General features: G+C 38.5%; 1 protein-coding gene across 1 annotated transcript in view; it reads right to left on the bottom strand.

Moving 5' to 3' along the window:
• Positions 1–500: 500 nt before the first annotated feature.
• The window catches only part of LOC145994609 (spatacsin), a 100809-nt gene continuing 89179 nt past the window's right edge, over positions 501–12130 (bottom strand). The window contains exons 32-35 of the mRNA XM_083130660.1: positions 10238–10531; positions 8913–9070; positions 3523–3684; positions 501–1374 (exon numbers count right to left, since the gene is read on the bottom strand). Of these exons, the coding sequence (XP_082986786.1) occupies positions 1182–1374; positions 3523–3684; positions 8913–9070; positions 10238–10531 (807 nt within the window). The 3' untranslated portion in view covers positions 501–1181. The remainder of the gene's footprint in view (positions 1375–3522; positions 3685–8912; positions 9071–10237; positions 10532–12130) is intronic.

The following is a 12130-nucleotide window of genomic DNA, read 5'->3' as shown; positions in this document are numbered from 1 at the left end:
CGAAATCAAAATGTCAATTGTTCACGGATGGATATTTCACAAATTTCGCCAACCATAATAGCAAAATATTCCCGACTTTTAGTATCTGTTACCACGGAGCGCAAAACAGATCTCTCTAATATATCAATTATCTCGTTCTGAATGTCATGTGAGAGCCATTTGTAGCCCGAACGTCCCATCCACTACCCTAGTTCATGCACATCTTCTTTTGAAACTCTTCTTAGTAAAAATGTTAACAATACTCATAATTATATACTTAGTATATAGTAATAAGTCATCGTGTTTTGCTGTCACTGGTCATAGCCCCCCCCCCCCACAAAGTTGGTGGTTTAGCGGTCTCAGCCCCCAAAGTTGATGGTCTATAACATTTCAAATGTGTATTTAAAGTTACGTTCATGTGGCACAATTCAGAGTAAACTTTACAAGAGAAGCAAAATAATACATTAGATCCTCTTAAGCAAAGTTATTTCGGGGGCTCTGCCCCCACATCGTTAACATTGGGGGGGCTCGAGCCCCCCCCCCAAGCCCCATGGAGTCGGCGCCTATGTCAGAGTCAGAGATCTCTTAATCTGCAGTCCTTCATGGAACCTCTGCTCCATATTTTTACATGGCGAAGGGTACTGTAAAATAATAATAATAGTAGTAGTAATAGTTGCTGTAATTTATGGCCTGAAAGTAACACAAAACAATATTTTTTTGTTATAAAATATATCTACAATTTCACCATTGAATTACATTAACTCTTTCCAGAATCTCTGGTGGGAGGCAAGTGTCCCCCCTGGCCCCTCCCTGCGGGTGCCCTTGATGACAATGATAAATATTTCAAATGACGTATCATTTTAATATTAAAAAATATCCAATTGTTATAATATTAATAACTACAGATGTAGAAAAATATATTTGGCTGTGAAGTCTGAGGCTGCAAATTTGGCTGCGTAGCATTTGTGATCTATGAAAACACATGAGAAAATTCCTGATAAGAAAAATTTGGCATAGACACCCCAGAAACAGTTGAATCTGTATCTAATTATAAGACTCCCGGATTTTTCACATCTCTATTTGTATTTGATTCTGCAATATTGACTTTGTAAGTTCCATATCTCCTGGCTAAACTTAGCCACTTTTAGTTTTCATTAAATTATCTGTAAATCATAATCTATTTTCTAATTACTCCTTCCTTGTCAATTGTAACCTCTTTTCCACACTACATCCTTCAAATAAGGATGATCTAAGCCTGAAAGCATAACCTCCAGGATATCTTTGAAACACAATTGACTAGCAAGTCGATACTTCACATCCACTGAAGAAAGAGAGTTTATCAAAATTTTCATCTGTGCCACCATTTCGTGTGAGATATTCTTCTCTCTCTGGAACCTGAAATCAGAAAAATGTACAACTAATACAAGGCTATTTCTTTAAAGAAAATATATACGAATGAAAAATATATACGTGATAATGCATGATGAAGTAATCGACCAGGTGAATTCTGGAAATGTTTACAAGTTTTTGAGAGCATGTGACTTTCAACAATACCTGAAGAGTTGACAATGTTAACTCTCGAAAGTTTGTTAACCTTTCTAGGCCTTGTTGATGCCCAGTTTCATTGTCCCCCTGTTTTTACATTACTTTTCTACCACATGTAGTTACTTGCAATTACAAGCAATGATTAGATGAAATTAGATCACGTGCATCTAGCCTTCAGGCTAACGTAACAGAGGTACATTATTTCATCATAACAGATCTCCACAATATAAAAACAACAGAAAAAGTTCATAAACCATATACAATCTTCATAAACCATACACAATTTTTCATTTTCTGGCAGATTTATAGTTTCATAGAAAATTTTGCTTCTCTGCTTACATTTATAAATACACAGCATCTGGAGAAATTTTTGTTGCGTATAGGAATTCTATAGGAAATGCCAACAAGACATAATAAAATAATAGGCGATAACCTCATCTTCACAAACCTTTCCGATAATTATGAATGATCATGCTGTCAATGTACTTTAGTTATCAATCAGATATCTTGACTGCAAGGTTTACTTTGATATTCTTTTTAATATCTAGGAACCATAATTTTGCACAAGACTGAGAATCATAAGAACGAAAGAAACAAGTTTCTAAACTGAATTTTTTTTTGGGAGTGGAATCACAAGAACCGAATCCAGAAGTGGAAGTGGAAGTGGAAGTGAACTGCTTGTTCATTTTGCAACATTTCTCTTGCAGACTCCAAAATGCATGTAAATTCCAGACGACCTGCAAAATACCCTGACATTTCCCTGTTTTCCAGGTTTTCCAGATGCGTAGCAACCTTGAGCAATTAAAGTGTAATTTCTTCAAAACTACACATGATATTTCAGCTCTGTCTTTTTTGTTCATTTGTATACATATGAATGTACAACACAAGAAACAATATATCCATTCATGATGGCTGCAGTAAACGCAGTTTAAGTATTACGTACATGAAGTTTCGTGTTTCCGCGTGGCCCATATTGGATATTTTTTCTTTTGGTACCATCTCTGCCTCAGATGCCGTATCCTTAGTGAATGAATGCAGCGAGTCTTCAAAATTAATCGGGGAAAAAACTATCCAATTGTGCAATGTGGAAACACAAAACTTCACGTACGTAATATAGCCATTGTTACAATTATTAATAAACAGAATTTTAAAATGTTTGTTTTCCTTGCAGTATTATGGGATAGAATTTATAAATGGGCTATTTCTCTTCAACCACTGCTTTGTGATGATATATTTTATTCTGTAAAACTGAAAACAAAAGAACATGTTCACAATATGCGACAATTAGGGGTCCTAGCAGGAAAATATCGAATTTTCAAAACTTCCTGAAAATTATGGTTCTCTAAAATTTTGCTTTATCCATTTTATTTCAAAATTAGTGGGTGGGCATTGCATGTCCTCAAAGGGTGGTATTTTGTCATGCTTCCCTGTAAATTTGATCCATCCAGTGTAAATAAGGCTGATACTAGAAGGGATTTTCTGAAATTGTTTCCATAAGCTGGCAACACTGCTGTTCTTACACATTTGTTATTATTTTCCACCCCCAAGATATCAGTCTATTTTCAATGCTAAATTAACACAGTTGTAGGTATGTACCAATGCTACATACTGCATCTTTTTAATTCACTTTGGTCTATTGTGGCGGCAACAGGGGCATGCCGAAAACATTTTTTTTTTTTTGTAAAATTTCAAATTTATTTTTCTTCTTCTTCTAACTTTCATTATTGGGAAGCATAATAATTTCACCTCTGCTAAAAGCCTTGTCATTTTGAGAGAGAAGAAAAATAGTTCATCTCTCTATGACAATGAGATCTCAAGCTACGTTTTTTTTTGCACATCGCAGCAAGTTTGAAAAGCACATGCTTGAAAAGTCCTGTCCGGACATGTGCATGAGGCTTTGTCCACTCAAGGTGGACAAATTATCTGTAATGTAATGCATTGTTTGAAAATGTCAAAAAGTTTCTAAACCGATCGGTAAACATATTTTAAGACACAAACCTTCTAACTGCATCTTCCACCATTGTTGATGACAATATCATCACTTGGGTTAAATCTGTGAAGTAACTGACTTCATGCTGTACAACAAAATGTTGATACAAGGCAGCACTCCAGTCTGTCTGGTGGTTGTATGCTCGTGTAACGATGGAGGCCTGTGGAAAACTAACAAGAGCCATGAATAAATTTTTCAAACATATTAACTATGCACTTGCATAAAATTCCTATCCCTAATTAGACTGCAACACAATAAATAAACACAGAAATACATACATATACACACAAAGGAGGATTCAAAAATGATGTTCAAAACTGTGAGAATGAAAAGCTTTGTATTGTTAGGATCCGCCACTGATCTGGTTTATGCATGATGGTGCACTGGCACATTTTGCTGTCAACTGCATGACAGGCTGTAACTTGGTCTCCCAGATCACCTGGCTTGAATTCTTTGGATTCTTGTGTCTGGGGTCATGTGAAAAGCATAGTGTAAAGCTCTCCTGTTGAGGCAGTTGCACAATCCCAGCACCAGATTGAGGTTGCCTGTTACAAATTCAGCCAGACCCCGTGGTGGAGTGGTTAGCACATCGCACTATGATGCCAGGGGTCCTGGGTTGGAATCCCGGCCTGGGCATGGATGTTTGTGAACGTCCATTCATCAATTTCATCATATCATCACTCTCCCCATCTTCGCAAATTAGCCAACAGTGACACAAAAAGCGAAGTAAAAAAAAGCAAATCAAATTAATCAATCAGCCTGTTACCAATTAAGAAATGAACCGGGTGTGTTCAAAAGAATTTGGAACTCAATGCTGAGAAGAGTACAATGTTGCATACAAATGCAAGGACAGCACTTTGAATACCTTCTGTAACACAGTGTGACACGTAATATCTTGCTTTCTACAATCTTGTGCACTTGGAATCGTATGTTAAATTAACACAATTCTTAGCAAGGAGTGCTATTTATTTATTTGCTATGCATTTGGGTTCTTCCAACAAACTTGTCATTGGTGTATGTTTTGTTTTTGATATTTCATTCTGCACTACAGCACCTAGTATATACTTAGAAGACAAGTGCAAGGAGAACAGCTCACAATGAACACTTGTATTAACAAACATGTTAGTGTGACATTCAAAAAACTTCTTACATCATGGGCCAGCAACATTCTTGTTAAAAACCTTTGCTGTTTCTCGACCAGCCCTGATAATGACTTCAAGATGGAGTCGAAAGCTTGGAAAGATTTTCGAAGTGTTTTTTATCGTGCTGTTTATTTGTTTTGTGTATTTTTTAAAGAAAAACACACTAGTGGTAGATCCTAACAGTACATTCCTAATGTATGAATGTATTTTTATTTGCGGACCCATGTATACAGAGACTTTTTTCTTGTACTAGTGCATATTTTTCACCCTCACAGTTTGAAGCATCACTTATGAATCACCCTGTGTACATATACATATATACACAAAATAACGGGATAGAATGAGGAAATGAGCTGGAAGGGCGGATAACAAAAATATGTAGAGTAGGAGACTGTAAACACTTACCAAACACAAAAATAAGGAGTTGATATTTTGCAGCCTGACAGCATGTTTGCAGCAATGTAGCCCAACGAGAAAAGTACTTTAGCCAGTGTTTACTGCATGGTTGGTGAAAGGTGAAGTTTGGGAAGGAAAAAGAGGGGGAGCAATTATTGGGTGGCTAGGTTTAGTCCAGGATGGTTAGTGGCATGCACACCCGATATGTAGGCTTCTTACCATCGCCTGCGGGAGGAGGTGTCTGTGGATGGGGGTAACAAGTACGTAGTGGCCACACAGAAACAGTCCTTAAAGGTAGTGTTATGGCTGTTGGTGTGGATTGCCACAGTGAGGTCAGTTTTGGGTTGAGGAAAGGTGGTTATTGTGATATGATCCACATTTTTTTATGCGATGTCACCACAAAACATATGTCACTGGTATACTCTTGTGATAGAAAGTGTAATTTTTGTCATTGTATGTAAATCGCACCTTGCTTGTAATGTATATCTCTTGTTTAATATTTATTGTATTGTATGTTTATTGTGCATTTGGTAACTGTTTTATAAAGTGTTTATATAATCTGTGATAGAAACCCATGTAGATGCCACTTTCGTTTGTAACATTTTTTTGTAATTAGCAAGTGGTTCATCTGTATTTGATCTGTGATCTTGAAAAAGTATACAAGCGAGGATTTTGCATGATAAATTAACATTCACTGGAGATCGTCGATAGAATTCAAACCAAAAGAAACTACTCGGTATTGTACATACATCTTGGTGTGGTAGTTCGGGGTGCAAGCTAGGCCTATGCAACCATAGATACACCGACAGCCACGCATTGAGGTTATGTATTATAGTTGAGTCAAGACACCTATAAAGCGAAATCCTCGCATTCGTTCAAAGTATGTTTGTGTTATAATTGTAATAAATAAATAAATAATGAAACCTTTCATTTCATCTACGGCAGTTATGTGGTGTTATTCCTCTGTGTTGTGAAATATTGTCGTTGCATAACACTACCCCTGTACCTGAGAGGAGTCTGTGTACTTCAGCAAGTCTCATCGTTCAATACAGAGCATTATTCAGTTATTATTACTAAATATAATACAACCATTGAATACCTCGTTAATAATAATATAATAGAAGAAAATGTATGAATTGATTCTGAAGTTCAGGGGAGTAGAGGTTTCAGCAAGGTAGAATTCACCACAGATTTGGCAGATAAGAATGTAATACAAGATTGGACGAGATGTATGTGACATTCGGCTGAAGGGTGAACTGCCAGCAGTGGGATTTGAATGGTGGGGGAGGTGATGAATATGAAGCAAGTCTTGTATTGTTCAAACACACAACAATCCAAAATGGATGACCTGTCAATAATTATGTTTTTTCTCAAAATGTTCCCACTTTGTGCTTATCCAAGATGACTTGTCCCCAAGGAATGGATTTGATCACCTGATGCAATTTCTTCAGTCCTTGAGGGTTCAAACAAGAAATTGGAAACAAAATATTTTAATTTCTGTGCTGCATTTACAAATATTATATCATTTACACATGTTTTTTTTCAGCAACAAGGTACTATAAATACGGAGAAACTAGTACTCACTTTTATCCGCGAAGCTGTTTTTTCTTCTTTTTCGATTAATTTCAGTGGCCACTGCCACCATCTTCGTTGGAACTTGCTGTACCGTTGCTTGGCGTGCATCTTTTGTTCGTAGTTTTCTGGTTGCCGCTAGGTGCATTGTGCATCTGGGTGCGTCGTCTACTGTGTCGTCCGCTATTTCCGGTTGATAACTGCTGTAGTAGGGGAATCCAAGTGTGGTGCGCTTGCCCGATGGTTTGCCTTCCCCTACCATCCCACCACTTCCAACCGCTTAGCCAAAGCCCTTCTCCCATATGGCATCAAAGTAGCGCACAAACCCAATTCCAAAATAGCCGATAAACTGAACAAACACAAATGGTACTTCCTCTCCCCCTTGACAACCCAGGTGTATACGATGCAGAGTGTGAATGCAAGGCTCATTACATCGGCAGGTCCATCAGATCTGTCAATGAAAGAATCCAACAGCACCTAGCAGATGCGAAAAAAGCCCAACCCACTACTGGTCTTGCTAAACATATCAAATACAATAGCCATAAAATTCAAAAGGTTAAAGTCAAACACACTGCCCACACGCTCGTAGACACCAAAATCAAGGAAACGCACGCCATAATGCACTTCCTGCACGAACTAAACATCGATAGCGGGCAAGCGCACCACACTTGGATTCCCCTACTACAGCAGTTTTCGCCCGGAAATAGCAGACGACATACCCAGATGCACAATGCACCTAGCGGCAACCAGAAAACTACGAACAAAAGATGCACGCCAAGCAACGGTACAGCAAGTTCCAACGAGGATGGTGGCAGTGGCCACTGAAATTAATCGAAAAAGAAGAAAAAACAGCTTCGCGGATAAAAGTGAGTACTAGTTTCTCCGTACTTACAAGGGTCGTTCAAGGTTGACCGGGACTTATATTTCTGCAGAGGAAATAGGTAGCAGAAGAAACACCAAACTATGTCAGTTTTTCAAAGTATTCTCCATGCGCGCCGAGGCACTGTTGCCATCGTTCTGGCAGCTCCCGAATTCCTTTGGCGTAGAAAGAACTTGGTTTTTGTCGTAGCCACTGGAAGACATCGCTCCGCAGTGCTTCGTCTGTCGTGAATTTCTTCCCTCCCAGATGGTCTTTAAGGGGTGCAAACAAATGATAATCACTGGGGGCTAAATCCGGACTGTACGGGGGATGGGGCAGAACTTCCCAGCGCATGTCGGCCAGAGTTGTTGTTGTCACATTGGCCGTGTGAGGGCGGGCATTGTCATGGAGAAGAATGACATTTCCAGATAACATCTCAAGTCATTTCTTGCGAATGGACTTTCGTACAGCACCACTCAACAATGTGGAGTAATACTGGGCATTAATCGTGCTCCCTTTGTCCAGAAAATCCACATGGATAACGCCCTTCATGTCCCAGAAGACACTTGCCATGATCTTTCCAGCGGACGGCTGCGTTTTGCTTTTCTTTATGCCGCCACTCCATGCTGCATCTTTTGGTCTCTGGGGTTGAATTGTGCAACCATATTTCATCACACGTGATGATGGATTGCAACAATTCATCACCTTCTGCTCGAAACCGATTCAGAAGCTGTTCACAGACCGTCCTGCATGTCCACTTCTGATCGAATGTCAGCTGGCGGGGATCCCACCTTGCACAGATTTTGCGGAAGCGTAAGTGGTCGTGAATGATTGTCTCAACACTCCCGACACTGATATTCACCTCGGCAGCAATATCCCGCACTGTTACTCGCTGGTTCTCAAGAATCATTTGCTCAACACGTGCGATATTCCCTGGTGTGACTGCAGTCAGGCGAATGTGTCCACAGCTCCCGTCCTTCGCGAAACTGCTCACACCATTCGTACACTCTTGTCCGCGACATCGTTTGTTCACCATACTGTGCTTGCAATCGTCTGAAAATCTCAGCTGCTTTCACTTTCTCCTTCACGAGAAATTTGATTACACACCGCTGCTCCACAGCCACAGACACACTGCTTGCCGCCATGTTCGCTGCAACTGCTGCGCATGCGCGAAATACGTCATGCCGGGCGCTAGTTACTCGCGAAGGAATACATTACGTCACCCGCACGTTTCATCATGATCCGGCTATTCATCGATTTTTTACGTACGAAAATCCCGGTCAACCTTGAACGACCCTTGCATATACTACCGCGTCTCTCTTTTCCCAATTATGAAAGGTACTATAGTGAATTTGGAATTATGAAACTCTAATACCATATGTGTTCATGGTAATTTATTTCAATGAAACTTACATTTGTTAATTCTTACCTCAGTTTGTTTGTAACAAGGTATGTTACTTGCTGAGTATTTAATTCCAGCAAACACTCCACACTTTGGCCACTTTGGACAGTGTTCAAGAAAGAAAGCTGAAGTGCAACCAGTTCGGCTTGATGGGCACACGACTGGGCTCTCTTCACTTTGTTAGCCTGTTAATATTTAATAATATCATATTAAAAAATGCTACTAACGTTTATTATTGATTCTGTTTCATATTGAATAAGATTGAAGACAAAAAGAAATCAAGTTCTGAATTGAATGTAACTGTATATCTGATGAACTCATGATGCTCAAACACGATTCCCACCATTTGCCTAAACACATTCCCTAACTTCTCCATATTTAAAAATACATTTCCAGAACATCCTGACTTGCTTTAGCCCTGTTTGCACAAAAAAAAAATTGTCAGAAATATGAATACAATTTCTCCAATTGCAAGAAATACTGCAATTTTGAGGCATTTCTTTTCACAGGTAATAACAATAACAAACATCTGTTGCATCAAAGCAAGGTTTACAAATATATGAAAAATTCAAATGAATTTCCATTTTTTAGGTTTTTAAATATTTTTACGGAATTGAAATTCTGAAAGTTTTGCAAGTTTTTTCAGAGTCGGTGTATCCTGTCTAACCTTTCTAGTAGAATTCTACAAGTTTATGAAGTTTCATTTCAATTTAACATATGTACTTTAATTATTGAACAAAGCAGATCTAAACAAGAACTACAGCTCTTGGTTTGAAACATTGAGAATGAGAATTATTATTTTAATTTGAAACACTGAGAATGAGAATTTTTATTTTCAATATTTACATTAATGAAAGGTGTCCAGGCTTAAAGTACCCAAAAATGAATACATACGTCTCACATACATTTCTTTGATTATTATGTGAAGTGTCACCAAGTTTTGATGCTGGTCAATGAAGTTCAATGTGGGCGGGCACCTTTTGTAACTCGGCAGATGTCAAAATGATACTCTAGCTCTCTCCTATATTTTTTCAGCATTTGACGCATTATGAGAGCAAGTGATAAATTAATGTAATGAATCAATATAATCAATGTAAAGATATGCTGTTTAAAATGTCTATATTGCCATTCTCATTATTAAATTTCTTCCAGTATTCTTCTGCAATGAACGAAGCCTTCTACACATTGTTATAAGACTTAGAATAAATGTCTGATGAAGGGAGCAGGTGTTCTCCAGAAAAGTTGCCTAAAAAATTGTGTTTAAGTGCTTGTAAGAACTGTAAACTACAAGGCAAGTAATTCTACAATGCAAGCAATATGTACATACAAGAAAAATTACCTCTAGTACTTACCTCAAGATAATATTCTGCTGCATGAACGAAATTCTGCATGGCTAGATTCAAACAGAGCTTGCTATCCTCACTGTTGACAAGGACTGGATGTGTCTGGGTTGATGACTCTGATGAAGAAAGCTCCAAGTGAGTCACTTCCAACAACCTATGAATCCCTGTTTTGGCCTCGGCTTCCCATATCTGAGCTACTTCGGAGTAGAGGAGGAAGTGGAGAGCCACAATGCGGAACAGCTCCCTGTCGTCTGGGTGGTGTTGCTTGAGAAATTCCAACAGGGCTAATTTTAACCCCGGAACCTGAACAAAGATAAGAACAATAGGGGAAGGTTTACTGTATGACCTCATATCTTGTGTTTCTGCGAATTACTCAAAATTACAGAATAACAAGTATTCCAAAAAAATATTTAAAAAAATACTAAACTTATTTTACTTACGATTAGTGAGTATGTAAAATTTCCAAACGACGTTTCAGGAATCAACTGTTCCCATTATCAGGTTCCTTCTTGACTAGCGAGATCGCCTCATAGCCACGTCAAATTGAATTAAAAACCAGGATAGAGGATATAGGAATAACTATGGTACAAAAGGAATCTAAATGGAAGTAAAAATTAAATAGAAAAACTCGAAATTCACAACCGTGGATAAGATTATGAGCTTCGATGTTGTCAACTTGTATTCGAGCAGATTGCCTGCAAAGGTGGTTAATGGGAAAAGGGGTAAATGTCTTTATTGCATGGGAGTATGTAAGGTGGTTCCACTTGTGCACAGGATATAACTATTTTTGTTTCAATGGTAAGATTTACGTGCAAAAGGAAGGGTTGACCATGGGGAACCCGATTTCTGGAATTGTATCTAGTATTTTCCTACATTACATCGAGAGTGCGGCTATGAACCAAATGAAAGGTGATATTAAATATTTTGGGAGGTATGTTGACGACATTTTAATTACAGGAGAGGAAAGGGGTTTAAACAAGATGTTTAGTATATTGGGTGAACAAGAGGAACGTATTAAATTTACTAGGAAGAAATGAAAGATGACGTGATTAGATTTTTGGATCTTCGGATTATCAACAATGGAATGGGCAATAGGACGGGAGTTTTCCACAAAGCCTTAGCTGGGGATTTATACATTAATAATGAATCTGCACACGCAAAGAGAACTAAAAACAATGTTTTTCTAAACTTTTTCATAAGGGCAATAAGGTTATGTAATCACAAGGATGAATTGAATTGGATCATGGAAGTGGGCAAAAGGAATGGATATAAGGAGTTCGAGTTGAGGAGGAATCTAAGGAGGGCTCGCAAAATTTCCGAAAGAGAGATTGGAGGAAAGAATAAGGAAAGGGAAACGGAAGAGGTTGAGATGGAAGTGAAGGAGGAGAGATTGAAGTATAGATATATAGGGATCCCATACTTCAAAGGGGTCTCCGAGAGGGTTGAAAAAGTAGCAAGGGACTATGGAATCAAATGTGGGATGAAGATTCCGAGAAAAACATTTCACTGAGTGCAAAAAGGGTGGAAAGGCTAGGGAAAACGAGGGGGGAAAGGGGTATATAGTATCAGATTCGTGTGCAATAAGGAATATATCGGACAAACGGGTAGAAGTATGGATATAAGATGGAGTGAGCATGATAAAGATATCAGGGAGGGAGTTCCTACATCAGGGCTGTCTTATTGAGGAGGGGCATAATATTAAGAAAAGGGAGGTTGTTCGGAATGAAAACAAACAAATTAGCAGGAATGTTTACGAGGCTGCACACATTTGCAAAGATAGGACCAATAAATTAAATAGGGATGATGGAAAGGTTGATGAGATTTGGATTAGGATGTTCAAAAGATGGGAAAAGCGTGATTATAAAAAAAATAGGTTTTCATGTCACCCCGGACGTAATTCGC

This window comes from Lepisma saccharinum, chromosome 11, assembly GCF_977018435.1.
Source record: "Lepisma saccharinum chromosome 11, izLepSacc3.1, whole genome shotgun sequence".
Taxonomy (NCBI): domain Eukaryota; kingdom Metazoa; phylum Arthropoda; class Insecta; order Zygentoma; family Lepismatidae; genus Lepisma; species Lepisma saccharinum.
Note: the sequence above shows the minus strand (reverse complement) of the source record. Positions and strands in the feature narration are given on the sequence as shown.